This window comes from Myotis brandtii, unplaced genomic scaffold (genome assembly GCF_000412655.1).
Source record: "Myotis brandtii unplaced genomic scaffold, ASM41265v1 scaffold31, whole genome shotgun sequence".
Taxonomy (NCBI): Eukaryota; Metazoa; Chordata; class Mammalia; order Chiroptera; family Vespertilionidae; genus Myotis; species Myotis brandtii.
In genome coordinates this window covers 3,561,121-3,580,555 of record NW_005361873.1, presented here as the reverse complement: position 1 = coordinate 3,580,555, position 19,435 = coordinate 3,561,121, and the positions used below count along the sequence as shown (strand labels likewise).

Genomic DNA, 19,435 nt, shown 5'->3' with positions numbered 1-19,435 from the left:
TGATCTACAATAATAATCTGCTTTGTGTTGATATTTACTGCTGTGTTGCTGACAATTACCTGAAAGAGAAGTTGGGGTGCTTCACTGGGCTGGAAAAAGTTTAGCTAAATCAGAAAGCAGATCTAATTAAGCAAGTTTATTCTATATATATAAAAGGCTAAGTTGACACGCACATGCACAATACATATAAAGCTCTCTCTGGTGCCAATCACATGCTTGTGTTTCAATCTGTCATTGTTGATCGCGACTTTGGTTGACACTTCTATTATAGAGAAAGGGCGAATAGTGATATTACAATATTTCTTCTAATTATTTTCCTTTCTATGTGCACGAATCCATGCACTGGGCCACTAGTGTTAGATAAGAAGCCATGGTCTTGGAGTCTAGATGGGGAGAGAAGACCCACACACAAATAATCATGCTGTCAGCTCAGAGAAGCTCAGATGCATTCTTATACCCACCAGGAGAGACTGAGGAGGCTTCCTGAAGAGAGTGTCTGTTGAGTTTATTTACTCAGTTTAATGGCCCCAAATTAGTTTAGGTTAGAGACTAGGAATTTGTTTCTTATTCTTCTGTTGATGTGATTCAGGTCTGGGAAGACAGTGGCATCATTATGGTAGGGCTTTCTAATTCAGAAGTTCCTGTCCTCCTGCAGAGAGCTCTCAGGGACTCCCCTCTCTGCCCTTGTATGGTTGTGGTCCCCCACCCCCAGTTGTAAGGAAGTGATACTAATCTCTAACTAATCTAGCTAAAGACTCAAATGAGAAGTGATTTTCTAATTTGGCTTTTTTTTCCCCCCTAAATTGTTTTCTGTCCTCCCAGTTCCCAGTTTTACTATACTAAAGATGTACAAGTGTTCAATACAGTGAGAACTTCATGTAGACCTGAAACTTTTAGTAAAACCATAGTGATTGTAGGAATCAAATTCTCACAGGGCTGTGACTGGATCTAGGTTTTACCTGTGATCTGAGATTAGGTGTCATTGTGGTTTTCCCCAAAGTGACTTTTCATTTTTCCAATTGTTTAGAGAGGAACATTAAGAATCTAGAGTGGAAATGTCCCACTGCTCCACAGCTAGTCTTTGAATGTTGTAAAGACTTTATAATCCCTACTTGCTCTTCAGGGAATCTGTAGCCGGCTTTATGTTGGATTGTATACAAACCAAGACTGATCTACCGAGGTGCAGATGTTTAGCGTGCTTGGGTGGGGTTATTTCCTTCTCATCATGTGCATGTTTCCCTATTCTCCTGGAATTTGCTCTCTAGAGCAGTGATGGCCAACTTTTGAGCTCGGCGTGTCAGCATTTTAAAAAACCCTAACTTAACTCTGGTGCCGTGTCACATATAGAAATTTTTTGATATTTGCAACCATAGTAAAACAAAGACTTATATTTTTGATATTTATTTTATATATTTAAAAGCCATTTAACAAAGAAAAATCAACCAAAAAAATGAGTTCACGTGTCACCTCTGACACGCGTGTCATAGGTTCACCATCACTGCTCTAGAGGGAAACATTTAGATGAGCATTTTCCTGAAGAATTAGAAGACACTTAACAGTTGTACCTTTAACCTCATTAGAAGACATTTAACAGGTGTACCTCCCTGCTTTGGCAGGAAGTATGGCCAGGCAGCCACAGCCAGGGTACCTGTGAAAGGGTCTGTTTTCCAGCTGCTGGGGATTCAATGATATAGAGGAACCCTACCTCTAAGTTTGCCCTCATAATCTTCTCATTCCTGCTTGAAAATGCAGTGGGGAAGCAAGGTATTACAGGGGAGATTTCTAAGATCTTGATGGCAAGAACTTGTAACAGCTTAGCGGTCCAACGCGTTCATGTTAGTGGGCAAGTCACTTTGGCTCTCTGAGGCTTAGTTTCCTCATGGGTTATGTTGGAACCAGAGAATTTTGAGTGAATCAAATGAAGCTGGTTCACTTGAAAGTACATATTTCTAAGGAGTGCTTTATATACAGCTTCATGCCTGAAACAAAACCAAGGTCGCCTTGCTGTGGAGCTGGCAACTTGAGGTTACTGCGTTGACCCCTACCATTTAAAGTGAGCCATTACTTGGTATCACCAAAAATACAGGGAGCCAGGTTTTTGTTATCTCTCTTCATTGGTACTTTGCTTGACTTGTATCAACACTGAATTTAGGTCATTTAGAAAATTTCCAGAGTCAGCAGGTAGTGTTTCCCTATTGAGCTGTTTTATAAGGTACAGCTTGGCGTGTCTGTCAAACCACAGGCATTTTTTGTCCCGTCAGATCAGAAATAAGTAATATCATGCTTCGTTTGACTCAAGCCTAGTGTGTTTAAAATGGAAAAAAAAAATGTGTATGAACCTGAAAAGCTGCACTCTGTATTATGGAGATAGGCCCACGAGATATCTGTACTACTACGTAATGCCAAAAAGAAAAGAAATCCTCCAGCTAAATAGATCAGAGAGCATGGAATATGCAGATCAGATGTAATTATTTGAGTTTCGGTGATGGGCATTATCATTGTGGTCTCCTTGTTTATGAGGCCAGTGGTTCTCCTTGCTCTACTTGTTCTATTAAATAAGCAAACTGTTATTGACTGCTCATCATTATAAGTTTGATAGTTCATTAAAGATCAAATAATGCTATGTTATAAAGAAGAACTGAGGCTTGTTGAGCATTCCCTAAAATTTTCCAGGGATATATTAAATTCCTATAGAGAATATTGAAAATTATTTTGCTTAATTAATCTTGAGATTTTTATTGGCAGTTGTCCTTTAATGTGCAAACATAGGCATAGATCAGCTATTTCTGTATCCTACCTCAGTATACCTCACCTTAAGTCATTTTGATGACTGAGGATAAGGATATAGACAAATAAAGTTAAAATGTAGATAGCTATGTGGAGAAATCTTCTTGAGAGAACAAATACTTCATAAAACAGGAACCTTCTTTTCATTGACTGGTAAACAGAAACTCAAATCAGTTTTCATTTCCTTCATTTCAAGTCAGTTCACTGTAGTCTTCTGAAATTAGTTATGCACTTAATTAGTTTTTTTTTATGTGAACTAGCTTTCTCCAGTTTTTCTTCTGCTCTGGAAGTTGCTGATCATTAGAATTAAATCTCGCTTCTGTGTTTTTCAGATCTTCACTTGACTCATAGTCAGACATACATTTTATGGTACAACCACGTGCACACAGAAAACAATGTTTTGCAAAACAATACTTACCCTTACTACAAGTAGCACACTCTGTTTGCTGCTTTATTTTATAATTTCATTTATTTTAAACATTTTTGGTAGAAAATTGCTTTTGTGGGCCCCTAATGGGTTACTGAAAACTGTCTTTTGTTAGACTTGGAAAGAGGGTGCAGAGTATCCCCAGGTGATGTTGAGGGCTGCCATCCCTTCTTCTCCTTTCCTCATACTTATGCTGCCTCCCCCTTAGGCATGTCTGTCATCCACACATTTCCTCCCCTAATAGAAAGGAAATTTTAGGGTAAAAACACAAAACAAAAAAAACCTCACCACTGTGTTGGTTACCACCAGAGTATAAAGACATCCTCTTGTGGCAGCAATGCACTGTCCCAGTAGAGGGCTCTTCATGTTTGGGCTGACCAAAGCTTCTGAGTTTGGCTTATTAAACTGCTTGAATCCTGAAAACCACGAGGTAGGTCAACCACTGTATTTTTCCAAGACTTTTGTGTAAGCATTTCCTCTCCAAACTCCAACACCCCCAAACCTGAATTCAAATTGTATAGCTTAGGAAAGATAGAGGCTTGTTAACTAAACCTGTTCATGAATATGGAGCCCCAGCAGCAAATAGAAAATCCTCTTGGGTGAGGCTATTTCTTTACCCCACTTCCTCAACCTTGAAAGCAAGCATATAAAGAAGAAGAAGAAAAAAAATTCACCCATAAACCCATCATTCGGAGATGATCACTGTTCATATCTTGGTATGGGTCCTTTTTACTGTCTATTTTTATATAGTTTTGATTAGTTTATAAACAACTTGGGTCCTTTTTTATCGTGTAATATTTAAAAGGAAACATTTTATTATGTGGTTTAAAATGTCCTAAACTGCATTAGTAATGGCTGAATAGTACCATATCCAGTTGTGTTGTCTTTCATTAACCTAACCAATCTACTTATGAGAGTGCTTTATAGTTTTTCCACTGTTGTAAAGGGCGCATTGCACATCTTTGTACATGAAATGCTTTTCTGGATTTTGAATATTTCCTTAGGATAAATTCTCATAAGTGGAATCCCTGGGTAGAAGGTAGTTGGAGCATATTATCAGATTCCCCCAGCGGAGTCTGAGAGCACCAGTTTTCCTATCCCCCAGTGTCTGGGGTTTTGAAAGCCTTGTTGTGATGGAGGCATGGACACTGGGCTCTCTAGACAAACCAGAGACTTCGTGAACCACACATAAGGCAGACCTTGGGGTATCCTTAAAGTTCCCTTTGCCCTTGAATAGACATGATGCAGTCATTAATGGGGGAAGAATGTTCTCTGAAGAAAACCCTGGTGTGAGATATTTATTTTTTTAGGGGATGGGTGTGGTGGAATTTAAATAATCATTTCAATCTCACTTTTAGTTTTATTGGTTTCGACTCTGTGTTCCAATTTGGCTCATTATAAGTAAAATACTTACGAATTTATTTTTGTATTTTTAGAAACAGAAAATTTGATGTTAAACACACCGAGGTTCACCTAAATAATCATTTTTTTTGTATTTTTATGCACATTTAACAGATAACTTCCTAGCTCTCCTTCTCCAATTTTGATATACTTTATTAAATTGGCCTTTCTGCATCCTTGGAAATTTTAATTTCCAACTGTGATTTAATTTACATATTAAATATTTAGTCATGGTGTTGAGATTGGGCAGAAGTTCCTGATGAATTTGGCTTTTCTTTCCTTGACATAGATTATTCTTCATTCTATGCACAAATACCAACCACGCGTCCACGTCATCCGTAAAGACTGTGGAGATGACCTTTCTCCCATCAAGCCTGTGCCTTCTGGGGAGGGAGTGAAAGCCTTCTCCTTTCCCGAAACTGTCTTCACCACCGTCACGGCCTATCAGAATCAGCAGGTATTGTTCTAAGAATTGGTATCTTTCTAGGCTTTCATTTCAGTTGTAAATAGAAAGCTAGCTATCCTTTTACTGTATCTAAACATTATGAATTGCCAGAAAGCATTTGTCGTAGATGATGTTCAGGGTATATTTATCGTAGTAAAAATTATTTATTCATGATTCCTCAAGTAAGACTAGTCTACTGAGGATTTTTTTCAGACAAGAATGTGTCTCAAGACTGACAGTGTAGGCTTACTTTCCATTTTGAGATATTGAATCATGATGTCATAGTAAACTTAGAAAGTGTGTGTATTGTCTAGGAAATAGACATGTGGAATATGAAAAGTGAATTGTATCATAGAGCATGGGATTTGGTAGTTCACCTTATTTTAAAACTGCAACCTATGTATAATGAGAAATATTTCAGAAGCATTTATCCTTTTTAGTTATTTGGGGATATTTACAAAAAGGGCGGTTTCTTTCAAGATGCACTTTAATTGTGATAGAAGGTGATGCATATGTTTATAGTCTGAGAGATCAGCAATTGTGGAGTAGTCCTTTCCTAAATTTGGGAATAAATTGATAAATGAAATATTTCTTGTCTGTTTGGGTAAGCATACATGTATTTTTAAGGCTGTATTAAGTAGGTGGAGAATTCAATCAAGCCAATTATTTAATCCATGCAGTTCTGGTCAGTTTTTATAAGAAATAGGGATGTAGTTGAGGCTAATGTGGTGTGTGGTACATTTTTAAAAAGAATGTCAGTTGTCAGCAGAACTATTTTAGATCTCCGTTTCTCTTTCAATTTCTATACATCTCAGTTAAAAGTTTAAGGCTTTATAATCTCTCTGTTGTGGTTTCTGTTGTTTTAAAGCTTCTGAGGAGATGTGGATCCGTCCTGTGTGACCCCCTTTAAGTCTGAGAGGCTCATCCACTCTCATCCCTGTGCAGGCACCAGTCCCACTGCGGAGGGTCCCCTGCCCTCTCACACTCACATTGTCAGGCCTTTCTGCAGGCTCTTCGGAAGCAACAGGAAATTAACCCTTGGAAGGGCAAGAGACAATTAGGAAGATATTCTTAAAATATGTTAGGTGCAGAAAATGAATATTTTAAAGGAAAAAAATATAATGCATGTGGAGAGAAGAGCAGAGTCATTTAGTACCCAACTCCATTTCATTTTCTTTCTCTGTCACTGTCTCTTTCTCAAACACACAAAAATTAACTGAGTTAAATGTTGTTGTTGTTTTGTTTGTTTGTTTTCTCCCAGCCTCTGTGATACAATAAATGAGATACAGTGAGCTCTTGGTACATGTTGGTGACTAACACCACTTAACAAATGCTGACAAATTGATTAAGAGAGTAGAAAAATTAAAAGAAGGGAAATAGATAATGATAAAATACAATCATGTTTATTTTTAAACTTCCTAGCTGCTATTTTGAAGAACTTATGGAAAATTGGTAAGCAACCTAGCCTGGTGGTTAACAGCTTGGGCTCTAAAGTCTGGGGTCCCAGCCAGTTCTACCACCAAGAAACCTTATGATCACAGGATACTTAAGCCTCAGTTTAAAAGAAAACATAAAATTGGGATAATAACTGCATATGAGTTGCTATGGGAATTAAACATAATAATATGCATAAAACTCAGTACAGCATACATGGTATGCACTCAATAGATGTGATGTCAGTAATAAAAATGATGATAATGTTAATTGTGCTATAGATCTTTGTTTAGACATGGTACCATTATATAAATCTCTACTCTTTTTAAAAAATACTGTTTTAAATGTATATTTAAATTATTTAATGTTTTTAAAACATTATTTAATGAACACAGAATTGAGCTATAATGAATTATAAAGAATTCCTTCAATGAGAGAGTGGCAGACACAATAAATTAATTAGCAAACCCTTACATTATGTAATTTATAATGTAGTTTTATCGACATACTAAAAGCCTATCATATGGAACTCATATGTCTCAGGTGTTACATGGCTGATTGGAGGATGGCTGAGAGAACACACAGGACTATATAGGGACATTGAAGGTGACTTTCCAAAGATGCCTTTCTTTGCCTTAGTGTTATCCAACAGTGTTTATTTGTCTTCAACCAAAATGGTACAGTCAGAAGTATGTTCATCAACTTTGTAGATTCTGCTAAACCAAGGAACAGAGGAAACAAAGCATGATGTGCTTCTTAGAAAGTAGGCTGTAAATTCCTCTGGGTAAAGTGGAGATCTGGAAAGAAATAGATGAGATGCCGTTTACTAGTGTTAATTGCAAGATGATATAACAAAAAAAAATTTTTAATGGAGATGATTAGACTATTTGTAAATATACCGCCCCCCCCCCAAATCTTGGGGTCTGAGTGGGAAAAAAGCTGGTTATGAGTCAACAAGTTAGAACTGTAGTTAAAATTAAAACATCATTTATTTCTACTACATACATAAGACGTAATCCCATTAGAACCTTCAAATAGTGGTTACTGCTGGTTAAGTACTCTGGTGAGTTCAGGACTCCATAGATAAAAGAGGAACAAGTAAGATTTTCAGATGAGAGTCATAAAGATGGTTCAAGGAGAGACAGAAAAATAGGCAGAAAAGTTAATGGAATGTATATTACCTAACTCTGAAGGAGAGAAGAATATGCAGGAGCTTAACAACATTCAGGCATAATGGCTGTTAAATTGAAGTTGGAGATGAGCTGTTTCCCATCACTACCCTTGTAAGAGAAGCAGGACTCAACTATATCACAGAGTTAAAGGGAAGAACTTTAGTTCAGAGAGATGGGAAAACAAAGGGCAAGTTATCTCCTTTTCTAGGCATATTAACAGCAAAACAAACTTTATTCACAGCACTTGAATTAGGGGTGGGGAATGCTTTTTCATAGCAGATAAACATTTGGATGATTTCTGAAATTTTCTTCTAGCTTTGCTGCTAAAATAATAAAATACATGGGAAAGGAGAGAGGAACACAATAGAATCATCTGACATTTAATTTTGGAATTACTTGTAGTTCTTCCCTCATTTCCATTTTTAATAACCTTACTTGGCATTTATAATAAGATTCAATGTGATTTTTTTCTTCACTCTGCAGATTACTCGCTTGAAGATAGATAGGAATCCATTTGCCAAAGGCTTCCGAGACTCTGGGCGTAACAGGTAAGTCTTAGTGAAGAACATTCTGGCTGTGGTAAATATATTTGATTGTTTTCATTGTTACCTTTCCATTACAAAGTAAATAGTTAAACTTACTGACATGGTTAGGAAACCATTTCTGATGAGGGTTTAAGTATGTTAATACTATTGGGCCTTGTTTATAACTTATTTTTGGGGTGTAGTGTTGTGACCTGCCCATTCTTAAGGTGAACTTTGATGTGTGATGCCGGGGTGAAAATGGAAGTTCTCAGCGTGTATAGCACATGTTCCCCTGAAGGGGCCTTAAGGAAGGCTGCTCTTACAGGCCCAGGGGCTTCCATATCCAAGTCTGTATCCTCTCTGCATCTGCTCTTGGTTTAAAATTTGCTTAGTGATGTCACAACTATCTATTGATTCTGTCTTAGGAATATGGCAGGTCTCTTGTTCCCTCAGATTTCCAACTTGTATATGAAACTACTCCCCATTGCCAAGAGAGCTGATGTTCTTTAGTTTCCAAATTTGTCTTGGCTCTGCTGACAGCCACACACTTGTTTATTTTTTCTGTGTCGTGTTTTATGGTGTTTGTACTAAGTGGGAGAGCTACAATAATGAATTCCACTCTATTACTTTTATCAAAAAGCAGATCACCCTAGTCTGTGTGCCAAGAGCTTTTGAATTTATTGATATGATTTTATTCCAGTACAGTTCAGTGCAACGTTTTCTAAAATAACTGTTGATAGTAGTAGAGAGTAATAACAGACTAACGTTCTCCAGATGCCTTTTCAGGGTAAGGCTTTGAGTTAAATGTTTTTAGAAGCATTTTGTTTTTAAAAAGGTATTTGAGAAATTTTTATTACTTTACTCCAGAAATTATTCTACTACTCTTTGAAAACGGTATTGATAGGTTGTGTCTATATGAAGTCAAAATCCCCAATTATCTTATTTTAGGGACAATGTCATTTAAAATTGTAGAAAGAAAACACTCAGGTAGTAGCCCAGATTTTTAGTTCTTTCAGCTGATTAATTGGGCAAGGCAGGTGTAAAGACCTTTTCTCAGAATACACTCAAGTGCTTGCAGAGACTTGATTTCATCTTTCAATGCAATGGCGTTGTTTAAGCACCATGCAATGTGAGGACTAAAAGGCAACTAAAATACTACTTGTAGAGTAGCCTTTAACTTGGTGCAGGTAGATCAAGAAGACTAATAATAGGGCTTCCCTCTGCAATTCTTCACTGTGTGGGAAGATTTGCATGTGTTCCTACGCTACGATATGGCTGTATTGAAATTATTCTGTGTTTTTAGATGTGTTTCAATGTGGAGAAAAACTTTGCTTGGCTTTTGTTATGTTACATTGGCTCCTGGTGAACTTTGCTTTTCAGAGGAGTTCCTGAAAGTTGAATAGTTTAGAAAGGGAGATGGCTACTGGCGAGGTGACTGAAGGGAGCCTCTGGGAGACTCCTCTTCTAATTTGACAAATACTTTGGTGGAATCTTCTTGTGGTTTTGGTTAGAGCTGAATAGCATTTATCCAGTTAAGAGTCTTGCATATATTTCAGTTTTGTAATTAATTTTTTTAAAAGCAGAGAATACATTTATTAAAATTCACTGAAACTTCAGGAGGGCAGCACTGAGGAATGGAGGAACCGTGTCCACATTTTCCAGTAGACAGGCTCTAAGCAAGACCTCACTGCTGTGACCCTGGGGGATCACACTGCTTCCACACTGTTGGTTCATTTTCGAAGCAGTAAATTTAAAAATATTTTCAAAGGCATAGTTTGGGTAGATAATAATAGTGAATAAACCTACAAGTAGAAGTGAGATGATAGGCTGCATATGATAAGTTTTCAGAAAGATTTCTATAAACATCAGCATAATGCAAAGGCATCTGGTTGGTTTTTTTGTTTGTTTTTTAATTTGGCCAGTGAAAAAAATCAGTGGCTTTGGTGAAAGTCAGCTACGAAGTCTATTGTTTGGTGAGGTAAAAATGCTAGGTTTAAGATGGATACTTTCCTTTCCTTTGGCGGTTTCAGGAGTATAGAGGCATGGTATCCATGGTGCTTACTACTATTTCTTTCTTGACTTTAAAACTTTTAGAGTTTTTAATGGATCTACATAAAATAATGAATTATGTGTTAACACTTTTTAAATTTTCTAAAACTTTAAAAATTTTATTTTGCTTCAAATGTTTAAACAATAATTTAGTATAGGGCAAACATGTTGAGCCTATACATAGCTTTCTTGGTCGTGAAATGAATAGTTTCACTTTTCTTCTCAGTAAAATTATTTCTTCTGCTTCTCATACTTAAGCTCTTCATTGCTCATTTTGGAATGTTAAATATCTATAAACCAATATTCCCCATTTAAAAATATTTGATTTTAATATTTTCCATTGATACATGCAAAAGGCACTTATCTGGAGAAGAGAGAATTTGATCAGCTTTAAAGCTTTCTAATTTATGTAATATTTTCCTTTAAAAAAAAAAAGAACCTGAATTATATTTAAAACTTGGAGGGTACATTGGTGTGGAGGGCTTTAGGGAAGAGTGATATTATATATATATTAGAGAAGAAAGCCCATGAAAAAAAGTTCAATATATTTCTTTACTATCCCTGGTTCTGTTGCTCTTGTTATTAATTTTAATGCAAATTCTATTTTTATTTTCCCCTATATATGAAAGAAACAAATTAAGCAAGATAAGAAATAAACATGGACTTGTGATTTTTTAAACTTTATAAAACAATTTGCTTTAATTAAAAATTATCCCTTCCTGGCTATTTACGGTTGTACAGCCTATTTTATAGGAATCAGTAGCTTCAGCCCTTAAAAGCTCTCCTGCAAGACATTTGCTACGTGAAAGAGAATTTATGTGCTGAGAATAGTTTCATTCTTCAGTTAGGCCTTAGGTTTGACCCTATAAAATTTTTTACTCAGGAAGGTACAAAAATTTCTTCTCTTTAAATACTTCAGGAAAAACATAACCATTTTACTAAATAAACTTGGCCATTTGATAGCATAAATTAGGGTGGTGATAAAATGTGGAAATTGTTCAAAGGCATCTTGTATAAATTATCGCCTTGGCTACACTCCTGCAGGAGGTGCCTTTTATCTTTTCTTTAACTAGACAGGAAAAGTCTCCATTACTGGAGAAAATGAAGGCTTTTTTTAAAAAAAAATGTCCAGATTCAGCTAATAAATATTTTATAACTGTTTCCTGCAAAATATCTCCAATCCTTTCTGGAACTTGCAGTGTGAAACAGCAGCCTCAAGAAAAATATCAATAGCTCCAAATTAGATCACTTGTAGATATGTCACCTTCAGAATCTCTCTTTAAAACTTAGGGCATCTGTGTTTGGGATGATCAATAACCCCCCCCCCCCCCCGCCCCAGGAATTTAGTCTATGGATTTGTATTTGAAGCATAATAAAGTGTACGCTGCTAACAAAAGTAATGCAGTAATGCTCATTTCTATAGTTAATAAATTTTTAAGTCTGGTGGCTGTTCATTAATTATCTCTTAGTTAATCTCCTTTGAGACCACTTCATGACCACTTTGGTATCTTTAATATTTAAAACTATGATTACTGAAACTCATCTATGTGGTAATAAAAAACAGTTTTATACAAAACTGTGTCCTAACATTCAAAAAAGCTTTTTTTTAGAAAGTCATACAAATTTAGTATTAGTCCAGTGGTCGGCAAACTGCAGCTCATGAGCCACATGCGGCTCTTTGGCCCCTTGAGTGTGGCTCTTCTACAAAATACCGCTGTGCATGGGCCACGAAGTTTCAATCGCACTGTACGTGCGCACCCGCACGTGGTATTTTGTGGAAGAGCCACACTCAAGGGGCCAAAGAGCCGCATGTGGCTTGCGAGCCGCAGTTTGCCGACCACTGGTATAAGCTAAATATAGAGTAATCAGCTAAATAGCACCTAGCATTTGATAGTACAGTATTAAATGACATGCAGGCTACATACAGGCTGCCAAACTCCCCCCTAATTAATACTTCAATGTATACAAAATGTTACTCAGCAGAGTGGTCTTGGATTTGGCTTGTGGTTCAGCCACAGATATGATGTCTGGTTTGCGAAAAATCACTTAATAGCAAACAACTTTAGAGCTAGGACAGGATTCAAAGCTTTTGTAGTCTAATCCTCACTTTGTGGGAAGCTGACATCCAGTGAGGTTAGAACAATTGCTTAAGGTCACATGGTGAGTTTTAGTGTTTCAGTCTCAATTCAATTCTCCTGACCCTCAATCCAGTGTCCTTAACCCTGCTCTCTGTGGCACACTGATTACAGCTGGGGCCAGAGTCTGCCCTCCTCTCTCAGTACAGTCCAGGTAAGGTCCGTGCAGGTCCGCTCTGTGCCCAGTACTAGCACCTGTGTGACACTGGATGGCTCTTGGAAGGGTTCCCAGAGCAGGATCCCCCTGAACCTGTGATTTCAGAAATGAGTCAGGTCCATGTGTGTCTCCTATGAGGATGGTTCATGTATGCAAGCCTGTGCATGTACCACACCACCCATGCACATACACATAGCTGTCTCCCATCACTAAGATGAAATAGTAATGCTCCTTATGGAGTCATGACAGAACTCAACAAATTAATGAGTCTGTACCCTGATCACTCTATAGCAGTGGTTCTCAACCTTCCTAATGCCACGACCCTTTAATACAGTTCCTCATGTTGTGGTGACCCCAATTTCATTGTTACAAATTGAACATAATTAAAGCATAGTGATTAATCACAAAAACAATATGTAATTATATATGTGTTTTTCGATGGTCTTAGGCGATCCCTGTGAAAGAGTCGTTTGACCCCCAAAGGGGTCGTGACCCACAGGTTGAGAACCGCTGCTCTATAGAAGCAAATTCAATGTGCAAAACCTTAGTAGAAAAGGGCAGATGATGCGAGATGATTTTATCTGCACGCATCACTTACCACTCTTATTGTCTGGTGGGAGGGAGGGTCCTTTACTGGTAGTCTTTCATAATTTCTTCTGACTTAGAAATGCAGGGAAGGCAGAGGAGGTAGTGTACTGAGTCTAAGCTATTAGAGATGGACCTATCTTTAATATCTACATTAAACACAGATTACATATGTATATTAAATAAAACTGTATCTAACAATCACAAGAGATGTCTGAGTATTGTTTGACATGCAGGAAGCAGCCATTTCCTACAGTGGAGCTATATGTTTCATGAAAAGTACAATGTTATCTACATTAATAAATTGTTTAGGGCTGAGGTGGTTGAGGGAAGAGTGGTGAGGTCTTGGGAATGGGCTAGTTAAATGAAGGGCCTCATTTCCAGAACTTAGAGGACTTAGTTATCTGATATAAGGAGGGGAAGACTCTGAATCACTTAAGGTAGGAGATACATACACATATATCTGTAGTTAGAGTAGTTGCCCTTGTTTTAAAATATGCATATATCATGTAAATAGTCCATAATCAATTTGTTCTGTCTCGTTAAGTGTCCATCCTTTAAGGGTATGCAGGAATTTAAAAATAATGTTTGCTGCTAATCCTAGCTCTGTATTCCCTACCGCCCTGTGAGACCACCTTCTTATCATCCTCCTGCATCTTGGGCTGAGAGGCCAGTGCTGCCCCTCAGACCTCCTGTTGCTGGAGTGAGAGCCCACCCTGGCCGCCCCAGATGTGATGGAGATCAAGTCCCTGAGAGAGAAATCAGTTTTCTTTGGATGAGTGCTCCCCTAAGCTGGCCGCTGAGGCAACGAATGATGGACAGAAATGTCTGTTAGGAAAGAGGTGGCTTCACAGGGCATGCTCTGTGGCAGAGACTTCCTCACCAGAGAGAGGAAGTAATGTAACAGGGAGAGGGGGTCGGTTCCAGATCACAGCATAGCCTTGGAGTCACATCAGCTAGGATGGCCATTCTTCACCTCAACTTAGCCCAAGGGGACAGCCTTTTATCCTCCGAGGTCGGCTTAGTTGTCTAACATTAACAGGACTTCTTGGGTGGTCATCCTCTTGTGCCCTAGTGACGGAATGGTAGCCCATCTCTGAAGCATTTCTTTCTGCCTGTGCCAAGCTTCTCACTTGCCAAAGTCAACACCACCGCTGCTTTCTGAGCTGCTTATTGCTGAGGAAGGCTCCAGTGCTCCTAACGCAGCTTCTTTTGTCCATCCCTCTCCCGGTCCTTCCATTTAGAATGGGTTTGGAAGCCCTTGTGGAGTCGTATGCATTCTGGAGACCTTCACTACGGACTCTCACCTTTGAAGATATTCCTGGAATTCCCAAGCAAGGTAAATCACAGAGTCTTCCAGTCAAATAAACAGCCAGTTCCTGCCTAGAAGCTCAGGAACTGAGAAATGAGCAAGTCATTATTCACAGCGGCGACCTCATCACCAGCATCCTCCCGTTACAGGATCCCACTCTTTCTGTGTGGTATGGCGATGGACCAGGAAAAATGGCAGTTGTGGTCTTAGGTTAAGCCTTCGATGTCTTAGGCTGTTTATACATTTCATGACCTTCACCTCACCTTAAATCTCTTATTAAAATTAGAGGTGGACTAGGGGGCTCTGGTGCCAGGTGCACTGCACGAGAAAGTGCCATTGCTGGTTGTAGTTCAACTTTTCTTGCCAGCCTCTTTCTTTTCTTCCTTCACCAGAATTGCCTCTAGGCAGCGTTTATGATGAGAAAGTCAGGCACACTGGGGCAGGCTTCCCTGGGCTCACCCCTGAGTATTTCTCCCAAGCTCAAGGCTAGTGTTTCCCTAGAAGAAGTTGCCTGGATAGGAATGACACTTCCATGCCACTTCCTCCTCTGCCTGGGGTAGGTAGGACTCTCAGCCCATGTCCTCACTCGGGCTATTTACTCCTGATCCTGCCCAGCTCCCCACGGAGAACTTGGCTTGCTGTGTTTTAGATAATTATCATTGGTTGAATTGGACTTTCGGTTATTTTGAGAAGCTATATAAAACACTGTTGCTAGTGCAATGACTGTTTTACAACCTGTCCAGTCCATTGGAATTCTTCTCTCCCCCTAAGTTCTGTCAAGTTTGCAAACACCAATCTTCCAGCAAATCCGGAGAGGGGATTCAGCCACCATCACCGTTATTGATTGGACATAGGGCTCGCCACCCTCTCTATTTCACAGGACTACTTGTTTGTTGGCCATCTGTTCTTGTGTTAGCATGGGATGCTCCAACCTGTTTCTGGTTGGAAATGAAAAAATGTAAAGTTCTGCGTAGTACAGTCATTGACACACGCAAACTTTCAGTGGCCAGCTGCAGATGTGTTTGAGGCAAGATGTGCTCTATCCTTTGAATTCCTTCTTTTTCTTGCAAGCAAATATATTGATCCAGAGCAAGCTCTGCTGAAAGAAAAGGTAAAAGCTTGATGGAAGAGAGCCAATGGTTACACTTTTGGAACAAGATACATAGTAAGATGAAGTTTATATGTTATAAAATTGCTTGGGAAAGTCAGTATCTAGCTCTTGTTTATAAAATTGAAAAGAAAAGACGGCTGTGGAATTATTGCTCTTTACATTTCACCTTCTCTCGTAGGAAATACAAGTTCCTCCACCTTACTCCAAGGTTCTGGGAATGGCGTTGCTGCCACCCATCCTCATCTTTTGTCTGGTTCCCCTTGCTCCTCTCCTGCCTTCCATCTGGGGCCCAATACCAGCCAGCTGTGTAGTCTGGCCCCGGCTGACTACTCCGCCTGCACCCGGTCAGGCCTCACCCTCAACCGATACAGCACATCCTTGGCGGAGACCTACAATAGGCTCACCAACCAGACCAGCGACACCTTCGCCCCGCCCAGGACTCCCTCCTATGTGGGCGTGAGCAGCAGCGCCTCTGTGAACATGTCGATGGGTGGCGCTGATGGGGACACCTTCAGCTGCCCACAGACCAGCCTGTCCATGCAGATTTCGGGGATGTCCCCTCAGCTCCAGTACATCATGCCTTCACCCTCCAGCAACGCCTTTGCTGCTAACCAGACCCATCAGGGTTCCTATAACACTTTCAGGTTACACAGCCCCTGTGCCTTGTATGGATATAACTTCTCCACATCTCCCAAACTGGCTGCCAGTCCTGAGAAAATTGTTTCTTCCCAAGGAAGTTTCTTGGGGTCCTCACCGAGTGGGACCATGACTGATCGGCAGATGTTGCCCCCTGTGGAAGGAGTGCACCTGCTGAGCAGTGGGGGCCAGCAGAGTTTCTTTGACTCTAGGACCCTAGGAAGTTTAACTCTGTCATCATCTCAAGTGTCTGCACATATGGTCTGATGAAGCCTTTAAGTCTAATATACATTCGAATTGATCTAATGTATTTTCTGTCCTCATTTTCTCTCTTTTTTTTTTAAAAAAAAAAAAAGCAATATGGAAAGAAACTATGAGTAGCTTGTAAAATGTACATATAATAGAAAATGAATGCTCACTGAGTTTTTGTTTTGTTTTGTTTTTTACTTTCTCATGGTGAGATTGTAATTATCTATGGTGTATATGTATACTGTACATAGCATGTGGAGTTTTGAAGTCTACAAAACGACATCCTCTTTCTGTTTTTCTCCCTACTTCATCCAGTTGCACAGAGTATTGACATAAATGTAGTATGTTTAACCAGAGTTCTCAGACTCTTTCAAAAACCAAACAGCAAACTTAAAACTTGGCCATGATACGAACCAGGCTAAGACTTATAATAGTTTATCAGAAAAAATGCTCTAGGCCGTTTCATACTTGAGTGTTGATAAACAGCAGTAACCAGCACACGGAATCTTGTGATTTCTGTTATTGTTGGGCACAGTGTGAGAAACTAAAATGCAAAAGCCAGTCGAAGTTTTAGTGTTAGTTCTGAAGTATTTATAATTGTGAAGGATTAGCTTTTGTGTTCCTGTTTGCTTATCACAGACAGTATATGACCGTGGTTCTGTAAATCCATAACCCATAATAATTATTTCCCTAAGGAAGGTGGAAGAGAGGCTTGTGATTTTTTTTCCCCATTTTCCATTGGGCATATAAGAGGTGTTTATTCATCTGCAGAGAATAAATTTCCATTATTTTGGATTTTTGCTCATTTTATTTAGTTTACCAACTAGTCCATTAAAGAATGTTCTGTAAACATTTTTAAGTTCCAGTTTTCATTGGGGAAGGGATATATGAGTGGAATGGCAAAGAGAAAACAAATCCACATCAAATTCTTTGATTCCAATAAGAAATGTTTATCTTTTTAAATCAAGAGGAATAACATTGTCAATTATCCCTTAGATTTTTATAGTGTGGTTTTTCATTCAGGATATTTTTCTTCATCTTGCTGTGAGATTCCTGACCCATAGTCTATTAGCAAGGAAAAAGGCATTTATGCTACTTATTTATGTCTTGTAACTCCTACAAATTGAAACCGCTCCCCTTCTTAACCTTGTCTCTCTGTCTGAATCCCAAAACAGATAGATTCTAGGCCTTTATGGTGTTAAGTAACACTGTAAGGAATTTCAGGGGGTTATCTCCAGCAATCTGTCTTTTGGGGGCTGTAGTGCAAAGGCCAAAGCCTGGTACTATAAAGGCCCTCTTGGAGGACTAAGGAGGAAGATACCAATTATGATAAAGGAGCCATAAAACTTTTAACCTCCACATCATTTTTAACTTTGAAAATGGAAAAATGAAAACAGCATTCATTTTTTAAAAATTCCTAAAATAATGTATTCATGGTTTAAAATTTCAGAACAAGTAATCTTAATAGCTCATTATGAGATGAGTAGGAAAGGCTACGAATGCATGGTGAGAAACATTACCATATGTCTGTTGAGAAACTAAAACAATGTGTCTGTCCATCGACTCATTGCAGTTCATATATTTTCCAAGTGAAAGCAGTGTGATTGCCTTTAGTGCTAAACAGAGTTGCTTTAACTCATCCCTAGTTTAGATGGGGAAAGAGTGTAGCTCTTGATGGTCTTTCAAGCAGCAAAAGCTGTTAGATGTTTTGGGGATTACTATTTCAACAGGATTTGCACAGGTTGTGACTCTGTTTATAGATATTGATAAGTTTCCTCATGCATTCTGTAACAGTTCGTCAAATTAATTTTGATTTTTAAATTTAAGATTAGCATGAAGGGACATGAAATATTTCCAATAGGTGGATCTATATAAGCTATTTGTGTATGGTATTAATAGATTGACAAAGACTTGGGAGAAGTCCTATGAGTACATCCCAGCCTCAGTGCTTAGTATAATTCAAGGAGGACAAGATTTCTCCATATTCAGAAAACATGGAAGTAATGATCTATACACATATGCATTAATAAGGAAAGCATTTTCCTTTTTGCTGTTGGTGGTTTGAAATGAAACCTTAATACGAGTATTATTAATCTTTTTTTATTTAGCAATATTGTACAAATGCTGTTTCCTTTGGTTATTCTGTAAATATTCATCACATGTCATTTCAATGACTAGTCTTTTTATCATTATATTAAATGACATACATGCATTGGTAATTATAATTATATATCTGTATTTTATTTTTAAAAGTGCTTAAGAAATTATATATTAAAGTGTGTTACTAAAGCCTTTTATGACTTTAGAGGGTAATCATTTAAAATGTCTATAAATGTTGCTCCAAGAATAAGCACACACATAGCATACCCCAAACACAAATTTTGTAGCTTTCCACTAGAAGGCATGGAGAAAATGACCTTTTTTTCCCCTTTTTCATTTTTCATGTGTTAAATATAATTTCTTGGTGCTCTGACCATGCCACTGAAGGTGAAGCCCTGACAGAGGTTGAACACATGCAAATTCAAATGTGAGGAGGGCAGTGTGGTATGTTTTGTTTCAGGTCCAGGGGAGAAGGGCAAAGATACAAGAATGAGCTGCTTGTACCACTGACCAGTGATGACAGATCACTTCTAGACCTTCTGACGAGAAAACATTCCAAGGGGCATTGTGATGAGGTGAGGTTGCTGCTATCACACCCAGCCACATTTTGAAAATTAACACTTGCTTCCATACAAGCTCCCTCCCAGAGGTCAACAGCTTTTCACAAGTGGGGCACCCAGTTGCTGACCCCTATTTCTGGAATGTAGGGGGTCAGGAGACTTCAGTGGCCCCCAGAGGAGGTTGGGGCACAGAGTTGCTGATATAGCAAAGGATCACTATTTACATTAATTTACACTCACTACATTAGTTAAGGACAATTTTGAACAAAAGGAACCTCACTTTAAAACTGAATTCTTCTGGAGACATCACTCCTCATATTTAGACCTATTAGCAACTTACACTTTAATATG

General features: G+C 38.5%; 1 protein-coding gene across 1 annotated transcript in view; it reads left to right on the top strand.

Moving 5' to 3' along the window:
- Window positions 1–18,626, top strand: part of TBX18 (T-box 18) — a 28,732-nt gene extending 10,106 nt beyond the window's left edge. Inside the window, exons 5-8 of the mRNA XM_014542670.1 lie at window positions 4,905–5,072; window positions 8,150–8,214; window positions 14,361–14,455; window positions 15,718–18,626. Coding sequence (XP_014398156.1) covers window positions 4,905–5,072; window positions 8,150–8,214; window positions 14,361–14,455; window positions 15,718–16,442 — 1,053 coding nt within the window. The 3' untranslated portion in view covers window positions 16,443–18,626. The remainder of the gene's footprint in view (window positions 1–4,904; window positions 5,073–8,149; window positions 8,215–14,360; window positions 14,456–15,717) is intronic.
- The last annotated feature ends 809 nt before the right edge of the window (window positions 18,627–19,435 follow it).